This window comes from Microtus pennsylvanicus, chromosome 1, assembly GCF_037038515.1.
Source record: "Microtus pennsylvanicus isolate mMicPen1 chromosome 1, mMicPen1.hap1, whole genome shotgun sequence".
Taxonomy (NCBI): Eukaryota; Metazoa; Chordata; class Mammalia; order Rodentia; family Cricetidae; genus Microtus; species Microtus pennsylvanicus.
The window spans coordinates 167,116,204-167,139,337 of record NC_134579.1 but is presented as its reverse complement, the minus strand read 5'-3'; the positions used below and the strand labels follow the sequence as shown (position 1 = coordinate 167,139,337).

The 23,134-nt window shown below is 42.5% G+C and overlaps 1 protein-coding gene across 2 annotated transcripts in view; it reads left to right on the top strand.

Annotated features, from left to right (window-relative positions):
• Positions 1-21,932, top strand: part of Slc22a16 (solute carrier family 22 member 16) — a 50,447-nt gene extending 28,515 nt beyond the window's left edge. For both annotated transcript variants that reach the window (XM_075959218.1, XM_075959219.1), the window contains exons 7-8: positions 12,437-12,527; positions 21,675-21,932. In XM_075959218.1, coding sequence (XP_075815333.1) covers positions 12,437-12,527; positions 21,675-21,857 — 274 coding nt within the window. In that variant the 3' untranslated portion in view covers positions 21,858-21,932. The remainder of the gene's footprint in view (positions 1-12,436; positions 12,528-21,674) is intronic.
• The last annotated feature ends 1,202 nt before the right edge of the window (positions 21,933-23,134 follow it).

Below are 23,134 nucleotides of genomic sequence, written 5' to 3'. Positions count from 1 at the left end.
GTTGGAGCCACAAGTATTATACAGTAAATGTACAGCGGACAGATTCTTAGACAGATCTACAAGTGTACAACTTATGGAGAACCCATAAGTTCAGCAGAACGGCAGGAACACTTGTCTTTTGGATAAGTCACTGGGAATTCTGCAAAAAATCTTGTGAAATCATGGCATTTGTCCCTTCAAAATGAGTTTCATTCCCAAAATACCACAGCAGTGTAACCTCCTCCTGCGCGGGCAATGAAATGACCTTCCATGAGGCGTTAGAATGATAATGTTTTCTCTTTGTTTTAACAGCCAAATTTACAGAAATCCAATCCCCCACAATTACCTTTGCTAAACAGACCATATAGGAATTTCAAAAAGATAGGCGGACAAACAGGTCTGGGCATGGGTGAGTCCAGGGTTCAGGGATGTTTAGTAACTTTATCTAATGGCTGGGAATGTCAGGTATTAGCTCTTGGATGCTGGCTCTTCATGAGTGTTGTTACCTGTTCCTGGATCACTGCTTTGTCAGGTTCTACCTTTTTTTGTGATTCTGAAATGTATATTTATATCATCGTTTTTTTCCTATAAAATTATTTTGACCATGTCTATACAAACTAAAAACCTGGTGGAGGTCACCCCTTCTCCTTCTCTGTTATAGTGGCATTTCATTTGTATTTTAATAAATAAAGCCTACCTGCAGATCAGAGAGTAAAACAACCCCACTGCTCAGCCTTACAGAAGAGGGAGTGTGATACACACCTTTAATCCAAGAAGCCACACTAGTTTGAAATAGAAACTGGGTGGTGCATGCCTTTAATCCAAGTGATGCATGCATTTAATCCCAGCCTTAGAGAGGAACGTAAGATGGGAGGAAACAGCTGCCAGACACAGTCTCATTCTGAGATTCTTTGAGGCAGGGTCACCATTTCAGACGGAGGTTGAGGTAAGAGCCAGTGACTGGCTGCTTTGCTTTTCAGATCTTGAGATTGAATCCCAATTTCTCTCATTTGGTGGCCAACATTTGGGGCACTAATTTATGAAAAGCTGTTGACCTAAGACATTTTAGCTACCAGCCCAGGCCAGAGCTGGGATTTCAGTTTCAGCTCTAGGAATTGAAACCCAAACCTAGCCACCTGGATTTGGGAGGAGCATTAGTGCTCCTAGCTCCCATCCACCATGGCGTTGCTTCCTCTACTGCTGTACCTGTCCTTGCTGCCACCCCATAGGGCACCCACATGACTTCCTTCAGCCTCTGAGGCTCTTATAGTCCCATGACTTGACCCCATCCCCATGTGTGTGGCTCTCATGTGGCTGCCACAGCTTCCCCTGACTATTGTAATCCATGTACAACTGCTTGCTACATGGCTGCCCTGTCCAATTCTTTTTAGCATAATTCTGTTCAGTTTGATTTTAGTTCTGTTTAGAAAATCTGCAGGTTTTTCTGGCCCACATCATTATTACACCTTAAAAGTCTCAACTAAACCAATGTTTTAACAGAAGTAAGTCATCTGCTAGCTATATATATATATATATATATATATATATATATATATATATATTTGCAATTTGTAAACTACTTCTAAGATAATTACAGATATATCCCCATACAAGAATTTAATAACCTTTTTGTTTCTATTATGGTTGGAATTCTGAGAGGTGTATGACCTGCCTGGGACTTACACATTCTTAGCCATAGCTGTTATCATTTTTATAATTCCTATTGTATTGTTAAAGAAATGTTACAAGTCAAGAATGAGAAACTTTTAGAAATGATACAGACTTTATAGACTAGTAATGAGAAGTTGGATGGAAGGATTCATACCATTGAAAATGATAACCATAATTTGACAGATAAAATTCAGTCCATATCAGTGGATTATGAAACCTTATAGAATGGTACTGAGAGATTATCCAAAAGGAGTCATATTGTTGAAATTGACAATGAAAATCTGTGAAAAAGTTATGACAAGCTAGCAGACAGACCATCCCTCCTGAAAGGCAATCTACATGCCATTCTCTCTAAGGGTGGAAAAATGTCAAAAGTTGGACACGTGTGCAGAATGAGAACCAGAAATTAGTTGATTTGATAAAATCATTAGAAATATCCACAGGTCAAGAGACTCAGACTTTATAAAAGATGGTGATAAAAAGGTTTGAATAAATTGAGGAACTTGTCAGAACAGGTAAGCAAAGAGACGTGGCACAGGCAAAAGGCAATAGTAAAGATTGAGCATCACTAGTGCCTCTCAGACTCAGAGATGACTTACCAAGAGCTTTGGCTACTTATGCTGTTATGACCTCTGAAAAGCCACCAAATACTCAATACCCAAAAGGATATACACCATGTAAATGGAAACCTATATGTATAATCTAAAAGATGTTAAGCAAGCAGTAGTATCTTATAGCATACATTCGCCATATGTGAGGGAGTTGGTAAAGACATGGGCTTCAAGAAATAAGGCTACTCCACATGATTGGATTCATCTAGTCTCAGCTGTACTAGGCCATAGCCCACAGCTTTAGTGGAAGAGTTTTTTTTTTTAAATTTGTTTATTTATTAAAGATTTCTACCTCCTCCCCGCCACCGCCTCCCATTTCCCTCCCCCTCCTGTAGGGTTAAGACAGCCCCCTTTAGAGGGCGGGGTTTGCCTCAGGCGAATGCCTGCCAATAAATGGTGCGCGGAGAGACGGCTCCCTCCCTTTTTCCTCCCTACCTGTACTACGCTGGAACTTTGGTTCTGTAAGTTTATCATTAAAGTGGTAAATATTCTTTGATATCTGCATTGCATTTATTTTGTGCGGGTACATTTGGCGCCTGCCCCGTGGGGCTTTGCCGAGAACCGGCCCCAAATCGGAGTCTCTTGCACCCCGGGCCGCTGTGGCGGTCTCTCTGGGCGCGCGGAAGAAGTTGAGATTCTGAGCAGTCTCTCTGGGCACGCGCTGAAGCAGCCGAGATTCTGAGCGACTCGATTTTCCCTGCTGCTTGCTAGAGTATCAAGCAGCGGGTTTGAAAAGTCGAGCCGCCCCGGCCAGATTTCCCGTGCCCTCTCACGCCGGCGCGCGCGCTGCCTGACCAGGCTGTCTGTTCCCCTCCCACCGCCGCCAGCGCTCGGGTCACATGACAGCGGCCTGAGAGCCCTGGCAAAAAACAAACAAACAAACAAACAAACAAATAAACAAACAAAAATGCCGGCATCCCTTTGATTTGTTTACTTTGCTGGCTTTTCTTTACTTATCAGCCTGGTGTCTGTTTCAATTTTGTTTTTGAGTCATTTTATTTCAGATTTAGGACATGTGGATTCAACTGGAATCTTTCGCCACCACTGGCAGGAACCAGTTATTACAGGTAAGAGAACTTTTTCTTTTATAAATAATGTCTGAGAACGTGACCACATCCGATTTCAACAGTTTTTTTGAGTGCACCATTTGGGAGATCTTACAAGAGGTGTCTACCACACCACATATATGGATATTCCTGGGATTCTTAATTTTCCTTAGCACTATTTGGTTTGATAATAGGAAAATGATCAAATCTCTTAAGGCAGAGGTTGAACGTTTGAAAACTATTGAGAGCGACAACAATCTTCTCAAGAATCAGTTTGAAGTTCTCCAGGAAGAAAACAAATCTTTGTTTAACATGACTCGGTTAACTGAGCAAAATCTAGAAAAGGTACAGGCTGATGTTAAGGAGAAATTCATTACTATGGAAGAAGGAACAGCTGAATTAGATTGTAAGTTCCAGCAGTCCCTTTCTGTAGGAACTGAAACATAAACTGAGAGAATCAAAACTGCTGAATGTGACAATCGAATTTTGTCTAAAGCTTATGACAGATTGGTGGAAAGATTGTCAATACAAGAAGGCACGTTTTATGCCATAAAAATTATGTCCAAAGATGACAAGTTATCTCTACTGGACAAATTTCATACTTTAGAATCCTCAATGAAGGCTTTAGAACATAATTCTGGGCAGGAGATTCAGACATTACAAAAAGCAATGGTGAATAGAATTGAAAAGATTGAGTAATTTCTAAATTCTGATGAAGAAGAGCAAAGGGTAGAAAGGCAAATTTTAACTACATCTGTGGATAAATCCCTCCGGGACAATTTTCACAAAGCTCTACCTACAGCCCTACATGCCTTTCCTGTAATAACAACAGAAAAGGTGATTGGTTCCTGAAACCCTAGGGTCATCAAGGAAGATACATGGGAGCCTGTCCGTATGAATGATCTCAAAGAAATTAAACAGGCCATCATGTCTTTTGGGATGCACTCCTCTTTTGTTAAAGAGATGCTAAAATCTTGGGCCATGACAAGCAGAGCAACCCCCTTGGACTGGCTCCAGCTAAGCTCCGCGGTCCTTGAGAGTGGACCGCAATTAAAATGGAAATGCTTATTCAGGCAAGAGGCTAGACTTTTGGAACAACAGGAAAAGGCGAAGGGAATTGACGTTTCCCTAGATAAAATTCTAGGTGAAGGGCTCTTTTCCGACCCTCAGGAACAAGCTAATTTGGATGAAAACATACTCTCCATGTGTACTACAGCAGCCTTAAGGGCTTGGGACAGAGTACAAGACCCAGGACATAGAATGGACTCATTTGTCACAGTTAAACAGGGTCAGAGAGAACCCTTTAGTGACTTTTTACAAAGATTAACTAAGGCTGTACAAATAGGGATACCTGACCCAGAAGCAAGACGTATAATAATTGAGTCTTTGGCTTACGAAAATGCTAATGTGGAATGCAAAAGGATCTTGAGGCCTTTAATGTTCAGATCAGCGTCCTTGGAAGAATGGGTCTTGCATACACTAGATGTTGACACATTTGACTATGGCACTGAAGCATGGGTAGAAGAAGCAATTTCCAATGGTAAAAGGAGACACCAGAATACCAAATGTTTTAATTGTGGCAAAATGGGTCATATGAAAAGGAATTGTAAACAACGGGTTTTCAGAAATAATAATAATGCGCCTTCTAGAAATAACAGGAATAGACGGACTCAGCCTTCAGGTTTATGTAGAAGATGTGGAAAAGGCAGACATTGGACGAATGAATGCAGGTCTACAAGAGATAGACAAGGCAACCTGATACAGACAGGAAACGTGAGAGGGGGGCCTCTCAGGCCCCCATGGCAAACATGGTTCAGTCATTTCCAGTTTCTGCAGAGAACATGCCTCGTCACGACAATTAGAAAGCCACATGCCTACTGTTACAAGCAATAGTAATCAGAAAGATCAGTTACGTGTGTTTTGGCAAACTTCTATAAATGATCAAAGACCTAAGCTGAGAGTGTGTGTAAATGGCATTTTTATTACTGGCCTACTGGACACAGGTGCTGATGTAAGTATCATTACCCTAGAATCTTGGCATCCATATTGGCCTCTTCAGAATGTAAATGTTCAGCTCCTGGGAATTGGAACCCTATCTCGAGTAAGGCAGAGCACGAGATGGGTTAAATGTATAGGGCCTGAGGGACAAATAGGAAAATTAAGGCCATATGTAGCCAATATTGCAATGAATTTATGGGGTCGTGACCTATTACAACAATGGAATACTCAAATTAACATTCCTGCTACTTCTAGAGCCCATATTTCTGAAAAGAATATTAAAAGTTATTACAAACGGACAAAACCGGCCATTAGGGCTGTGCAAGAACAAGCAATTGCTGTCCCTTCAGAAATACCAACAGCCTTGCCTCTAAAATGGTTGACTGAGAAACCAATATGGACAAAGCAATGGCCTTTAGCTGAGGAAAAGTTACAGGCTTTAGAACAGCTGGTACAAGAGCAACTAGATGCTGGACATATAGAAGAATCTACCAGCCCTTGGAATTCTCCTGTATTTGTGGTTAAGAAAAAATCAGGTAAATGGAGAATGGTGACAGATCTCAGGGCCATCAACAAGGTTATTCAACCTATGGGCCCTCTGCAATCTGGAATTCCGTTGCCCTCTTTATTACCAAAAGGATGGCCTCTCATAGTTATTGATTTAAAGGATTGTTTTTTCACTATACCTTTGCAAAAAGAAGATAGAGAAAAATTTGCCTTCACAGTGCCTACTTATAACAATTCTCGACCTTCGAGGAGGTACCACTGGACCGTCCTCCCACAGGGTATGTTAAATAGCCCCTCCCTATGCCAATATTTTGTGAACCAACCATTGCAAATAATACGCAAGAAATTTCCCAAATCTATAGTATACCATTACATGGACGACATATTGTTATCTGATTCAAACATAGATACCTTGAACAGACTGTTTGAAGAAATACAGATACTGTTACCTAAATGGGGATTGCAAATTGCTCCTGAAAAGATTCAGAAGGGAGATTCTGTTAATTATTTAGGTTATAGAATAGGTTTGCAAAAAATTAAGACACAGAAGGCACAAATTCGGAGAGATCGCCTACGGACTCTTAATGACTTTCAAAGACTGTTAGGAGACGTTTCCAGTTTACGACCAACTATTGGGATAACACCTGATCTAATAATTCATTTGAACAAGACCTTGGATGGTGATAAAGATTTAAACAGTCCCAGAGAATTAACAGCTGAAGCAGAAAAGGAACTGACAATGATTGAGGAGAAATTACAACAGGCACATGTGGACAGAGTGAATCCAGAGCTCGATTGTATTCTCGTCATATTACCATCAAAAATTTCTCCTACAGGAATTTTAATGCAGAGAGATGATATTATCTTGGAATGGATCTTTTTACCACATAAACCAAGTAAGAAACTGAAAACTTATGTGGAAAAAGTCTCTGAGTTAATTATAAAAGGCAAGCTGAGACTTCGTCAACTAGCAGGCATAGACCCAGCAGAAATTATAGTGCCTTTCACTGCTGATGAACTAAAGAAATTATGGGAAGATAATGAACCATGGCAAAGAGCTTGTGCTAATTTTTTGGGAGACATTAATAACAACTATCCAAAAAGCAAGCGGCTCAACTTCATTAAGAGAACTTCTTGGATCCTTTCTTGAATAGTCCGTGATGCTCCAATAACTGGAGCCCGTACATTCTATACTGATGCCAATAAATCAGGGAAGGCAGGTTACAAATCAGAAGACTTGGGTAAGGTGGAACAAAGTCCTTATGATTCTGTCCAGAAGGCAGAATTATATGCCATTCTTATGGTACTAAGAGATTTTAAAGAACCTATTAATATAGTTACGGATTCACAATATGCAGAAAGAGTTATTTTACATATTGAAACTGCTGAATTTATACCTGATGATACAGAACTAACCTCATTGTTTATCCAGGTTCAAGATTTGATCAGGAACAGGCTTTGCCCTATGTACATAACACACATCCGATCCCATACGGGTCTGCCAGGTCCTCTAGCACAAGGTAATGCAGAAATTGATCAATTATTGATTGGTAGTGTGCTACAAGCCTCTGAATTTCATAAAAAACATGTTAATAGCAAAGGTTTGAAGAAAGAGTTTTCTATTACATGGCAACAAGCTAAGGAGATTGTGAAGAAATGCTCTACCTGCTCTTTCTATAACCAAACGCCACTGCCAGCAGGGGCTAATCCAAAGGGCACCCATAGAAATGAAATCTGGCAGATGGATGTGTTCCACTTTGCAGAATTTGGCAAATTGAAGTATGTTCATCACACCATCGACACTTATTCAGGCTTTCAGTGGGCAACTGCTTTAAGTTCAGAAAAAGCTGATTCAGTAATCACTCATTTATTAGAAGTCATGGCTATCATGGGTATACCTACACAAATAAAGACAGATAATGGTCCTGCTTATGTCTCTAGGAAAATGAAACGGTTTTTTGATCATTACAATATCAAGCATGTTACAGGTATACCATACAATCCTACAGGTCAAGCAGTCATAGAAAGATCAAATCTAACTATAAAGGATATGTTGAACAAACAGAAAGGGGTGGAAAACACCCCCAGAAATAGGTTACATAATGCTTTGTTAACCTTGAATTTTCTCAACGCTAATGAGAAGGGAACGACGGCTGCAGAAAGACATTGGATAATGGAAAAGTCTGCTGAACTATATCAACCAGTTTATTTCAAGGATGTACTGACCTCACAATGGAAGCCAGGAGATGTGCTGCGTTGGGGAAGGGGTTTTGCTCTTATCTCCACAGGTGAGGAAAAATTATGGATACCGTCAAAATTAATAAAGGTTCGGTTTGAGGAAGAGAAGTCACTTGGAAAAGATAAATAACAATTCATTCACAAGGATGACCGACATTCAGATGGTAAGGATTACTGATAGGATGGGGGCAGGGTTCTTTTCTTATCTCCACAGGAAAATATTCATCTCCAAAGAATTTGAGGGACCCTGAATATTTAATTACTGATGGATGGAAAATAGTTACGACCCACTAAACATCAACAATAAAATTCTATACATATCGTAAGTATTGATTTTATATATATATATATGTTTTATTGAACACTTCTTTATAAATGTGTAGAGCTGGTTTTGGAGTTGGACTATGGCTCAGTCCTTCTTCAATTCCAAGCCTGTTGATAAGAGATATTTCAAAGTTTCTGTCTCAGGTCAGGAGCCATGAAATGGGACAGAATAAGAATAATTTTATACTTGATAAACTTTCTTTGCCTTCCCTCACATCTGTGTCTTTCTTTATATGTCAGTACATGTCCTTGTTGTTAATGTTTAAATTTCCCATAACAAGCAACATATTTTCCTACAGTAATCTTTGAAGTTTCCAGGATGAAGATGGGGCCCCACAACATCAACTCAATCTGGTTTTTATGACGTCATGAATTTTTTTTAAGCACTAATTTTAGACCTGTTTTTTGGTACCAACTGCAAGAGACAATTTCATATGATGCACATTTTTGACAATGCTCTGGCCGGACCTTCTTGAAACACACAGAGACTAGTTATAATTTTCTTAAGTCAAAGGTTAATTTGGGAATTTTACCATCGTTTGCTTTCACAGGGGCCCCTAAGAAGAACGTCGCCTCCATGTCAGCTAGAAGCAATCTAAGAGGACGACGTCCCCTCTCCCAACAGAGTTTGCCCACAGGGTTAGGGACATCTTTTAGTGGTTGGTTTAGGTTTGAGGGGATGGGGAGATATTGTATGGATTTAGGGGTATATTCTTAAAAAAAAAGAGGGGGATTAACTGGGTTGATGGGATGATTGGTATTTGTGACTTACTGTTTTTAGAAAATTATGTTGGTACTGTTTCTTGTATATTGATATATTGAATATTGAATGTAAGTGTTCCTACCTCTATTTTGGTACAAGAGTATGCTTATATTGTATGGATACATCTATCATATCACAATGTACATTTCTACCTCTGGTACTATTTATGTAATAACATTGTTTACATTTGATAAGTAATGACATTGTTTACAGGTGAAGATCATTGTCTTCATACATTGCACAATTGTTTATTCTCTTAGTTTTCAAATTAGATAGGTATTGAGAATTATATGTTTGTCATATTATTTTTAGGTTAATCAGGTCTTTTAGATACATAGAGATTATTTTCAGTATAGATAGTATAATCTTCAGCCTCTTTGAAGAGCTGTAGAAAATGGCCTTTAATCTAACCTAGAATTCTGTGCCATCGAGACACAATTTACTCCTGGCAACACCACTCTACTCCCGAGAGAACGTTGAGCACCAAAGACACTCCACTGGGAGCTTGTCTTCTTGGCAGAACTGGCCTTTGGGTTAAGAAAAACCCATACCTCAACTACTGACTAGATATAAAACAGGATTGTCTTATCTTGCCAAGACAGGGTAGGATAATCCTAAGAAAGTTCCTTGCATTTGAGAATGGTATGTCAGTTATGTTAGGCCTTAGCCAAAGTTGGTTGACTCAACATTGCAAACGAGATTTTGGGTGATTGCCCAGGCAGTCAGTTGTCTCTGTCATTTGTTGCACATTTTGGATATCTCTCATTTGTTAAGTAATATTTATTCCCTTCTCAGATCTTTGATGGAGTTGAAGATTATTTAATTGTAGTTACTCTCTAGCAAAACTTTTGTTTTCAATATTGTTTGTTATATTTATCATTTGTTATTATTGTTTATAGCTATATTTGGTTTAGTTGTGTCTTATTTAGACAAAAGGGGGAGATGTAGGGTTAAGACAGCCCCCTTTAGAGGGCGGGGTTTGCCTCAGGTGAATGCCTGCCAATAAATGGTGCGCGGAGAGACGGCTCCCTCCCTTTTTCCTCCCTACCTGTACTACGCTGGAACTTTGGTTCTGTAAGTTTATCATTAAAGTGGTAAATATTCTTTGATATCTGCATTGCATTTATTTTGTGCGGGTACACCCTCCCCTGATCAAGTCCCCCTCCCTCATCAGCTCGAAGAGCAATCAGGGTTCCCTGACCTGTGGGAAGTCCAAGGACCACCCACCTCCATCCAGGTCTAGTAAGGTGAGCATCCAAACTGCCTAGGCTCCCCCAAAGCCAGTACGCGCAGTAGGATCAAAAACCCATTGCCATTGTTCTTGAGTTCTCAGTAATCCTCATTGTCCACTATGAGAGAAGAGGCTGAGGTTATTGTTCTGTGGTTGTGTACTGCCTGAATGGCCACAGAACAATAACCGGCAAACTCTCAGAGGTACCAACGGCTCTATCTTTAAAATAGGTGACAGAAAAACCTGTATGGGTTAAACAACGGCCTTTAACAATAGAGAAACTGCAGGCTTTAGAATAGCTGGTATAGGAGCAATGAGATTCTCAGCCTATTGAAGAATCAGCCAGCCCTTGGAATTCTCCTGTATTTGTTGTTAAAAGGAAATCTGGAAAATGGAAAACAGATCTAAGAGCTTGTTTATAAGGTGATTCAACCAATTAGTCCTCTGCAATTTGGAATTCCTTTGCCTTCCCTATTGCCTAAAGGATGGCCTCTTATAGCAACTGTTTTAAAAGATTGCTTTTTCACTATACCTTTACAAGAAAAGGACAGAGAAAAATTTGCCTTCACAGTGCCTACTTTTGAGAATTCTCAGCTTGCTAAAAGATATCAATGCAAGATTCTCCTAAAGAGAATGTTAAATAGCCCCACCTTATGCCAATATTTTGTGAGTCAGCCATTGGAAATGATACGTAAGCAATTTCCTGAGTCTATAGTTTACTATTACATGGATAACATTATGCTATCTGATTCAAATGTAGATACTTTAGAAAGAATGTTTGAAGAAGTAATGAAAATTTTGCCTCATTGGGGATTAAAAATTGTTCTTGAAAAAAATACAAAGAGGAGATTCTATCAATGATCTATGTTATAAAATAAGTTTACAGAAAACTAGAGCACAAAAAGTGCAAATTAGAAGAGATCTTAATGACTTCCAAAGTTTGATAGAAGACATTTCCAATCTGTGGCCCACTTCTAGAATAACACCTCATCAAATAATTCATTTAATCAAAACCTTAGATGGTGACAAAGACTTAAATAGTCCCAGGGAATTACCAAGCTGAGAGAGAACTGGCTTTCATTGAAAAGAAATTATCGGAGGCACACGTGAATCATGTGGGTCTGAATCTTAACTGCATCATGGTCATATTTCCCTCCAAACAATCCCCTGCAGAAACTTTAATACAAAGGAAAGATATTATCTTAGAATGGATCTTTTTACCACATAAACCAAGTAAAAACTTAAAAATTTATATGGAAAAGGTCTCTGAATTAATTCTAAAAGGAAAATTGAGACTTTGTCAATTATCAGGAATAGACCCAGCAGAAATTATAGTACCTTTTCCACATTGTCCTCTTGAGTTATATCCTGAGTCAAAGGGTAACCTGTACATTAGCCCTTACAACTTCAGATTATAACTGTAGCTCCAGGGGATCAAACACCTGCCTTCTTCAAAAAATAAAATCTCAAAGGCTTGTTTGACATTAATAGAGCAGTCTATAGACAAATATTTTGTTCTTTCAAGTTACCATACCCTACCCTAAACAAATATGTCTAGTCCTTGACATTAATCTGGGTCTGTATACCTATGGGCCTCATTTAAACAGCAGATTAAAGATAGCCTATGCCTTTCTTGCATGCATGCTTGATGGGGAAAGCCTTGTTAACCAATAACCTTTAAGAGGTGGGTCTTAGTTAGGGTGCGGCTTTGCTGGGACCCAGGTAAAAAAAAGGTGTGCACCTTCATGTGCGCCCTCTCTGCACCTTTTCCTGTGGGACATTGCTGTTTAGTGCGTTTTCCCCTTATAATAAATAAAACATAATTGTTTTATCCTTAGATAGCCTGTTTATTTCCACACATGCTCATATACACAATTGTTTCACAGAATGAAGGTAGAAGTCATAGCTGACTTGGGAAACATGTGACTTATTTCTGAATTTCATTGTTTCTCCTCATTGTGGGAGAGTGAGAAGGGGGTTGCAGGTGGTGAATCCATCATCCTCGGCACCCCTTTGCTTTGCTTTTCCACTGTTGCTACCAGTGTCTTAATTCTTCTGGTGTTTTCAGGTGTTTGGCTGTGGGGAGCAGCAGCATGGTGTCACGAATGGCAAGCTTCATCGTCCCTTTCACCAACCAAGTCTGGATCGTCCTGCCACAGGTCCTTATCACTGTCTAGACACTGGGATAACCGAGAGGCAGGGCAGCCAAGAGATACTAAAAGAGCAAAGACGTAGGGCAGCCAACAGACACTGGATAACAGAGAGGCAGGGCAGCCAATAGATCCTGGGAAAGCCGAGAGGCGGGATGGGACAACCAATAGATACAGGGATAGCAGAGAGGCGGGGCAGCCAGTAGACTCTGGGATAGCAGAGAGACGGGGTAGCTGATTCTGCCATTTCTGGTTTTGTTTTTGGAGACCAATATAACCATTGTATAATGGAGTTTTGTTGAAACAGGAGAGCTCACTAGTGGGTAAGTAGAGAAGTGGGGGTGGCCTACCGTCTTCGGTCCCTCTGAGTTATTATTCACCCCACTCTGCCCCTAGCCTGGAGCCACCAGCACTTCGGAGGGAGGAGCTCTGCCTTGTGTCAGCTCTCAGGCGTCTGCCCCACTACCTAGCTCAAACCTTGCCTCTGTCATCCCACAGTGGGCCTCTTGCTCTGGGAAAATCTTGGAGGCTGCCTGCTCCCTGCGGTGCCTTGAGAGGCTTTTCATGAAGGAGGCTACCCTCTTGAGTTCTTGTGGCCCTGGTAGTGTGAGCTGTTGACTTGTGTTTAAAGAGGGAGAACAGCTGTGTTCAGAGTCACACAGAGGAACAGAGAGGCTGGGAAGTGGGCGGATCATACCTGGGTGCCCCTGGCCCTTCCAATCAGGAGGAATGTGGAGCTGGGGAGGACGGAGGGCAGGTACGGTGGTGCACGACACTGCATCCCAGGGACTTGGGACTCTCAGCATAATGGTCTCTTTCCCCCAGATGCTCTTTGCAGTTGCCCCTCTACACTCCTTGGCCTTTTAAAGCACCACTTCTTTTTCTGCCTTCTCCTTTCTCCAGGATTCCAACGACCCTTTCCTACACTCTGCTAACTTCTCTCCTCTCTTCCAAGCTGCAGACACATGTTGCTAGCCTTGTGACTATTCTGTCTGGATATCATTGGAGCTGGTCAGCAATTTAACGTCCATCCTCCGCCTGTCTTACACTTTTAGTCAAGGATAGTGATTCAAGTACACTTGGACATGGCCTTTTAGTTATCCCATTGTGTGTGTGTGTGTGTGTGTGTGTGTGTGTGTGTGCGCGCACACGCATACAGGTGCATGTGAACTTTATGTGTGTGTGTGTGTATGTGTGGTGTACGTGTGTGCATGCATATGTGTGCAGAGGCCAGAGGTCACCCTCACGTGTTCCTCAGGAACCACTCATCTTTGAGGCTGCTATCACCCGTTACCCAGGCAATACCAAGTAATTTAGGCTGGGTGGGCAGCAGCTCCCATGGATCTGTCCATCTCTGCCTCCCCAGTGCTGGGAAGACAAACACGCCCTAATACCTCTAGCCTTTCTGTGTGGGTTCTCAGGAGCAAATTGAAGTCTGGGTGTCTGTAGAGAACATTTTGTTGACTGTGCTTTCTCTTCAGCTCCATACTGATGTATTTTTGTAAGAAACACTAGCGTGACCTCAGAAAAAAATAGTGTGGAGTCCCACCTGTGTCATCTTGGATGCACAAGTGGAATGTGGATTTTTTCTCTGGGAATCAGCGGCCTTTGGAGTGTCACCCACCTCCTGCAAGCAAATGCTCAGTCCGCTCTGCTTCTGGTACTGGAGCCCAGCCTCTTTGACCAGATGACTCTGAGGTTGAGAAATAGCTATGGTCACTGTGGCTTGCCATTCTTCTACTCTGGATACATGGGCAGTGGCTCTTGGTTGGGGACTATCCTGTACTTAAATATTAAAGGAAAGTGGAGGGCACAGAAAGCATGATAAGGGAGATGAGCTACTTCTAAGCTCCAAATTGTGCAGAGTGAAAAGCATTTGCTAGGGTACAAAATAAATCATGAAGACGATCGGATGAGTTAAGTGGAATTGGTCATCCCTGCCAATAATTGCCTAGTCTAGTGGTGAAGCGATGAGAATTACTCAGTACGCCATGTTGGTGAAAATCGATGCCCACAATTACAGTGGTACAGGAAACACTACACTAAGTACCACGCTCTTAGTGATCAAAGTGATTTTGAAGTCATTGATAGCTTGCCAGAACAGACTAGAATAAAGTTAGCTATGCAAGTTTCAAGTGCAATAAGACCCGGGAGGACTTGTTTATAGAAAAATGAAGACTATGGCCACCTGGGATATTAAGGCTCGGGGTTTCGTGAAAGCATCTCCTTTAAGCTAGCACTTTGTATCTTAGAGGAAGGGAGGCAGGGAAAGAGGGAGGAAAGGGAGATCAAAATATCCTTTAAAACAAGCAGCCAGACTCACAAAAGAAGACAGACAAATTCATAAAAGCAAACTGCTATAAATTCACACAAAAAACTAAGTAATTGTATGGGAGGACATTTGCAAGGGCATTTTAAGGGCTGTAGAATAAAAAGGATCTTTCATTTAGCAGATGCTTAGGTGGACTTAGTTTTAAGTGCTTTGCTGATGCTAATTTTTGTGTAAAAGGGACATATTGTTTCCTTCCTTTACAAGCAAGGAGAAGGACTTGCAGAAAATAATTATTAACCTAGGTCTGTCATCATAAAGGAGCCAGAGTATGGCCCTTGAATAAGATAGCCCTGTGGTAAAGTATGAGTTAAAGATGTGTGACATCTGTTTATGCTGTGGAACATCTGTTGAATGATGCAAAGATGTGTTGCATTCTTTTATGTTTTTAAAGTAATAATAAGTTTTGTGTGTGTTTATTTGGGAGCTGGGTGGTGGGCCCCCAGAGAGTAAAAGATTTAAAAAAATAACCATCTTTATGGCTCCCATAGGCTCTTATATTTGAATGCTTGGTCATCAGGGAGTGGCACTATTTGAAGGATTGAGGTGTGGCCTTGTTAGAGAAAGCCCCGTCACTAAGGATGGGTTTTGACGTGCTCAATGTCTCACTCTTCCTGTTGCTTACATAAAGATCTGGATGTAGAAGTCTCAATTGCTTCTAAAGCCCTATGTCTGCTGTGTGCCACCTGCTCCCCACCATGATGATAATGGACCACGTCTCCAAAACTGTAAGAAGCTTAAATTAAACACTTTTTCTTATAGGGGTTGCCACTGTGATGGTGCCTCTTCATAGCAATAGAACAGTGACTAAGACAGAAGTGGGTGCCAGGGAGTTGGGGTATTGTTGTGATAGGCCTGATCATGATGCTTGCTTGCAGAATGTGGACTTTGGATTAGGAATGCAATCGGACACTTTAAGTAGGGCTTAATGGGCTACACTAGTAGGAGTGTGGAAGACAATGTTGCTGAGAGCAATGTGTAGTTGGGTTTTTTAAAATTCTTTTCTCTTTGTTCTTTTGGGGCCCATCACCAAGCTCCAAATAATCACATGGAGGCTTATTCTTTTTCATGAATGCCCAGTCATAGCTTGGCTTATTTCTAGCCAGCTTTGCTTAAATTATCCTATCTATCTTTTGCCTCTGGGCTTTTCTTTTTCTCTAGTCTATATACCTTTATTTACTTTTTACTCTGTAGCCTACTGTATAGCTGGGTGGCTGGCCCCTTGATGTCCTCCTATTTATTCTCTCTGCCTGCCAGCTCTGCCTATCCTTTTTTCCTGCTGAGCTATTGGCTGTTCAGTTCTTTATTAGACCCATCAGGTGTTTTAGACAGGCAAAGCAACACAGCTTCATAGAGTTAAAGAAAAGCAACGTAAAAGTAAGTCACACAACTTTGCATCATTAAATATCCTGCAGCAAAAACAAATGCAATACATCTTAAAATAGTATTCCACAACAGCAATGCATATTATAATGGCCCAGCTCAAGAGGTTTCAGATGGGAAGAAAATTAGTGAGTGGTTTCTTTTCTTGTGATATTTTGGTGAAGAATGTGGCTGCCTGAGGATAAATGGGAGAGTTTTGGATTAATGGTGTTGGCAAAGGAGATTTCAAGACAGCCTTATATTGACTGTTTCTCATGGTTGTTAGTGACCATTCTTAAGTAGCTCTTTATCTGTAAAGAAAAGGAGCAAACTGAGCAAGGAAAAATACAAAATGTACAGTTTGAGGAGAAAAGGAGCACCAGGAAGGGTAATGGAGCTAAGTCCAGTACTCAAAGAGATAAAAAGTTTAAAGAAAATCCCAATGCTAAATGGGATAAAGGGAGTGGTGATTTCAGAGCAAAACCCCACCCAGCTAAGTTTTCCAACTTGTGAAAAGGAATTAAATGAAAGTTTAAACAGTGAAGGAAATTGTCTAAACTAAAAACTGATGAAAATGTATTTGAATGAGGTGCAGTTGTGAAGGTGAATCCTGAATTGTGTTGGAGATGCCAGAGCCATAGAATACCTTCCAAGGAAAGCTGCTAACAGGGAGTAGAACCAGCCCAAGAGAAAGGTGCATTACAGTGAGCAAAGTTAGAAGGAGGTTCCAAAGAGCTTTTTGACATCAGACAGAGTGTGCAGTTTGCCCAGCTGGTTTCCAGTCTTGCTCTGGTCCAGTATTTCCTCACTATGCTCCCTCTCCTCCGTTTTGAAATGATAATGTATATCCTGTGCCATTATATGTTACAAGTATGTGATCTTCTTGGTTTTGATATGTGTGAGGTTACAGTTTACCATGAGTATCAGAAGAAACTTTGAGTGTTGAGACTGGGATCGACTATGGGAACTTTTACAGTTGGACTGAATGAGTTTTTATATTGTGGCATGGCTACCTGTAGAGGCAAGAGGTCTTGTGCACACAGATAAGCCCTGGAGAAGCCAGGAAGGTTAAACACACAGCTCACCTCTTCAGTGGAATAGGACGGAGCTGATCTTCCTGGAATGCCAGGAATGCTGGAGTTTTACAACCTGCTGATCCTTTGCTGTCTGATGAGACAGGCTCTGCCCATATCTTCCAGAATTTGTGGTTTAACTTATCCTAGACCCTTTGCCCTAAATCTCGAGCATTGCTTTTAGACCATAAACCCATTCTTACTAGTGATGTCACCTGTGCTTTACAAAAGCCGAGGTGACCTATACGTTATCTTTGGGCCAGGCCAGTTCTGACTCCCACAGGCATTCTGTTTACTTCGCTCATTCTCCCTAGACCCTTATCTTGAGCGTAGGTGCTTTGCTGAGAATGTCAATGTAAACATTGCTTAACCGTTGTTCCACGCATGGGACTAAGTTAATTGTTATCTGAATACTTTTTTCCTCAAAACTGTGGTTGTACATAAATGTGGCTAAACTGATCTGGGCCAGGCTCTAGAGTCCGGATGCAGTGCTGGCTACAATAAAATTGGCCTGAGCTGAGTTTCATTCTTACCTCACTCTGATCCTTTATCCCTGCCTTCTGTAAAGCCTGCAGGGGAGCTCTCACAGCTACAGGCCTATGGGGGCCAGAGAGTAGAATGTGGAGGGTTGAATAAGAACAACCCCCAAAGTCTCATTGTTTGATTGCATAGTCACCAGGGAGTGGCAGTACTTGAGAAGGATTAAGAGGTGTGTCCTTGTTGGAAGTGTGTCATCAGAAACTGTAAACGAGCCCCCATTAAATGCTTTCTCTTGTGAGAGTTGCCTTGGTAATGGTGTCTCCTTACGGCAATAGAACACTGACTAAGACATGGAGCTCGGACGCCAGCCCGCACACTGTGTCTCTGTTACATTAAGTCAACCAAACAAGAGATTGGTGCTAAAGGGAATGTGGCTACAGTCAGTTCCCCCTTCCCTTCCTGCCCTGAGGGCCAGTTCCCTTCTCCTAGACAGAGTCTGGCTGCAGGGACTCACCCATGTTTATGGGAGCCTCTTGCAAATGTGCCTTTGTGGGTACAATAGATTCTGCCTGCTCTGTGGGATGAGTTCTACAGCATGATTCAGTTTGTTCATTGATGTAAAATTGGCTGGGGAGCCAGTGTTTTCACTAAAACACCAGCTGAGAAGCTTTTATTTTCTCCTTCGAAGAGGATCATTTGTTTTGGTGCGTGTGTTAATGGCCGTCACTTAATCGAACAAAGGGTGACCAATGAATTCATTTTTCTGTGCTCATAGGCTCACTTGGCAAATTGTTACTGCTGCTGTTGTTGTTGCTGCTGTTTTTAAGGGAGGAAAGAATTACCTCAGCTCACAGCTTCAGAGGGTTCAGTCTGTGGTTTGGTCCTGTGCACGTTGGTGGTATGTGGTGGAGGAGGTACTTCTGGCTGGGCAGGGAGCAGAGAAGGCAGCAATTGGATCTTCAGTGTTGATGCTAAACTAAACTAACCACCCTGCTAGGTAAAACAGAGCAAGAATGAAAGAGACAGCCTGTACCCCAAGATTTCTAGTCGGTGGAGACTGCAGAAGAGCTAAGATTGCCTGCCAGAGATATTGCTGGAGCACGGGGCATGGGAGTGAGCCGCTAACCCAAGTTCGGTTCAGAGAGGCTTTCTGCAGGAAGGGATGTTGTCTATATACAGGGACACACACACACACACACACACACACACACACACACACACACACCAGGCACAAGGAACAGAAAAGCAGAGGTTTTGAGGGAAAGGCGCACTGGGCATAGGTACTGTGGCTAATAACTTGTACAGAGCTTGGGTGGATGTCAAAAAGTCTAGAAGAATGGGAAAGTCACATATCCACAGTCTCTGGTGGTCCTCGGTGACCTGGTGTGTGTCTGAGGCCAGGAGGAGTCCACGTAAGGGCTGGAGGGATCCCAGGAGAAGAGTCAGTGTGAAAGAAAGACCTGTCAATGTGGTGTGGGCAGGGCGTCTGTCCGATGGCTAGGATGAGGCCCTGAGGTGGGTGGGTACTCCTCCAGTGTGCACGCTCGGAGACACAGAGCCCAGGAGCAAAGATGTTAAGATGTGGTAGGAAGAGGAAGCCAGGAGAGGGCTGAAGAGATCAGTGTGGGGGGGAAGAGCTGACGAGCTGCAGAGGCCCAGGACCAGGAGAGCTGAGAAGGGGAACACAGGAGAACCTGGGGACGAGTTGGGCAAGGGAAGCCAAACACATGTGCTTCTTGATAGGATGTCACAGCAGAAGTGACAGAGCCTTGAGCGTGTTTGTTATAAGACGGTAACGACAGCTGTACGTGTGGATTGTTTATGATGAGCCTGGCGTGTTCTCAGCCTTACTTACATCAGTACCTTAGCAGTCCCTGCGGGCAGGCACTACCCTCTCTGTGTGTGCTGTGTATGTGTTCCCGGGAGTGCATGCACAGGGGTTGGACATGTGAAGACCAGAGGTTGTCACTAAGTGTCTGCCTCAACTGTTCTCCACCCTCTAAAGACGTTGTTTGTGGGCGTATGATGTGTGCAGACGGGCGCACACACCATAGCCTGTGTGCAGAGGTCAAAGTGCAGCTCTGTAGGGCCGGTTCTCTCCTCCGGCTTTTACGTGGGTTCTGGAAATTGGGTTCAGGTTGTCAGCCTCATGTGGCAAGCACCTATACCTGCAGAGCCACTTTGTTGGTCCTCGGTGTTGTGTTTTGAGACAGGGTTTCTCTCTGGATCTTACTGACTCGCCTAGGCTGCCGGGCAGTGGTCCAGGGATCCAGCTGTCTTCAGTTCCCCAGGACTCGAATGATGGGTGCCTGCTACCCCGCCTGGCTTGTTATGTGCCCTGAGGATCTGCCCTCCAATCCTCATACTTGTGCGACAGGCACTTTATTGACTGAGCTATTTCATCAGCCCCAGCGGGTGCTGTCATTAGTCCCATCTTACAGACAAGGAAACCGAGGAGCTGGGATATTAAGTCGCTTACACGAGATCCCAGAGGTGCCAAGGGACAGGAACCCAAGCAGAGTGGGTAACAGCCACCAGGAAGGAAATGGTCACGTGAAGGTGGGAAGGAGGGAGGACTGCTGGAGGGTGACAAGGTGGCCGAGGGGTAAGTGAGGGACTAGAGTCTGGCTAGAATGGAGGGACTTGTCCGACCGGGAGGCTGGAGAGGTAGGAGACTGCTGGGGTGTTTTTGAAGTTTGCGGGGTAGCATGAGTTTTGGGGGCAGCAGGTGGAGGAAGAATTGGGGACTTGGGGCTTGTCTGCTGTCTGGCCTGCAATTATTGCTACATGGCATGGTGAGGAAGTTTGCCTGGGATTCCAGAATTCTGGAGGTGTAGGCAGGAGGATTGTGGATTTGAGACTAGCCTAGACTGAACAGTGAGATACCATCTCAAAAACAGTGAACTTTTCCGGGAAACCGCTGCACACTTCCTCACAGTGCCGTGCACGCGGCGATTCACTTTCGCTCTCTTTGTTTTCTCTCCCTAATCTCTGGAGGTTCTAACTCATTGTAAGTTTCATTTCTGTATTTGTCCCTCTTCCTCATCATTTACTGGTGTGATGGCTAAAAAGACTATTTTATGCTCACCATCCAGCTTGGTACCCACTACCTGTTTGTGTCTGACTGACTCCGTCCCTGGAAGACAAATTCCCAGTAACCCTGACTCAGTGACCCGCACCCAGAGATGTTCGGCAGTGACGATCTGCTTGTTATGTTATGGCTGACTGCTTTTTGGCTCTGTAACCTGCTTATGCAGACATTCAGGTTGCCTGACTACCTAATCTTGGCAGAGTAAAACGGCTTTTGACTTGCTTGAGTGGATACGCAAGGTGTTTTTGTGTTTGTTGCCTTAAAAAACCCTTCCCTCACCCCCCCTCCCCTTCTCTTGGCAACCTTGTTTGGCGCAGAGATTGCTAGCAGTAATCAATAAATCCTTTAATTATAATTGGATTAAGTCTGTGGTCTTTTTCCAGGGGTCAGGAACTCCCAAACCCTGGATGATACGGCAGGGCCGATGACCTCGGGGCTCAGCACCTGGTTTCTGTACACCCTGGGGTCTAGAAAGAAATCCAGGGGCTTTTTTTTTCTCTGCCACAGCTTCTAAGACAGAGCCTGCAAGGGAACTAATGCAAGCGGGAACTGGCACTTCTTGGCCAGAAACCCTCCATGGTTTGTGAATGATTGAACTGAGATTAAGTCTTGATGATGCTAAAATGAACTCCCACCCAAGCACAAGTAGCCTAAAGACCTCAGCAAGGGCCCAAAGACACTAACTTTTAATGTCGGCCCCAACTCTGTTGCCCCCTGAGAAAAGGGTCCAGTAAGTTCTTATTCTCAGAAGGGTCCATTTCTTTTTTTGTGTGTCACTTACTATCTTTGTTATTATTTATTTATTGTAACATTTCTTCTAGGTTTCGTTTGGGATCCTGGCCATACTGAGTGGATTGTTGTCGCTGAATCTCCCCGAAACCCTCAACAAACCTTTGGCATCTACCTGGGAGAAGACTGAACAGAAGGCGCCAGAAAACAAGGACAGCTCAGACGAAGCCCTGCCCACAGCTAAGAACATTGAGATGGAAAACACGGAAGTGTGATTAACCTGGGGGATTGTGAGAAAGTTTGAAAAAAAATTGTTTTGTAAAAGCCAGTGGAATATAAACCGGTATGAAAATTCTAGTTCTTTGAAGCGGTGGATTGTTGCTTATTTGTTCCTCATTGACTTTTCTTTGCGTCGGTTTCCCTACCCACTCCTTGCCATCACACAGGTTTGAGAGATCATGGAGTAGGCATCTCCATGGGTACCAGTGTTCCCAAACCCAAGGACTACCCCAAGGACCATCAGCTAGGAAGGGTGTATGTGAGGATTTTTGTTTCTTCTTCTTGCCGCACCCTCGCCTCTTCTGTCTTCTTTCTTTTCTTTTTGTTTTTGAAGAACAGAGTATCACACTGCAACCCAGACTGGTTCCAAGCTCACGATTGCCTCAGCCTCTTGAATGCTGGCGTTTTGAGTATGACATGCTACAACCGGGTTTTGTGAGTTGTTTTTTTTTTTTAAACAAAACCATTTAAATTCTCATGTTCTTTCCTTGTTTGTAAATCGCCCTCACAAAAGCCTTGTTAAAAGATGTTTGCCTTCATAATGAAACCATAAGAAGCCAGAATTACAAAAGGATGACCTGCTTTCCAGCACACTTGAAGGTGCAAGGTTTGGGCCAGTTATATCTGCCAGGGGCCAATATTTTAATTTTCTTCCCAGAGTTACTAAATTTTCTTTGGAGGTTTACTTGACAGTATGGAGAAATGGTGGTGTGCACATATACACATTGTGCAGTTAGCCCAGCATCCAGGGAGATTGACTTTAGGGTCCATTTGGCTCTGTTGCCAATGTTAACTCGTGTGTCTTCCTGTTCTCTTAAGAGATCATATATGGGGGCTGGAGAGATGACTCAGGAGTTAAAAGTTCTCAGTGCTCTTGCAGAAGACCTGGCTTTGGTTCCCAGCACTCGCAATGTTGCTAACAACCATCTGGAACTCAGGTTCCAGGGGACCCAATATTCTCTTCCCATCTCTGTGGGCACTGCATGCAAGTGGTGTATGGACAGATGTGGAGACCAAACAGTCATACACATGAAATAAAGATCAATAAATCTTTAAAATATTTCTCATTATAATATAACTTTTAGTTTATTTTTTTATTTTTATTTACTAAAAATGGTCTCTTCAGCCTCACTTTATTCTATGGTCTGTTACAAATAGCTTAACATCTTGGACATTGCAATTACTAATGATTTTGTAACCTTATCTATTAATGCATTTCAGATTTACCAAGCATTTCTCTTGGGTATGGGTGTTTTCCTGGTTATGATTTCAT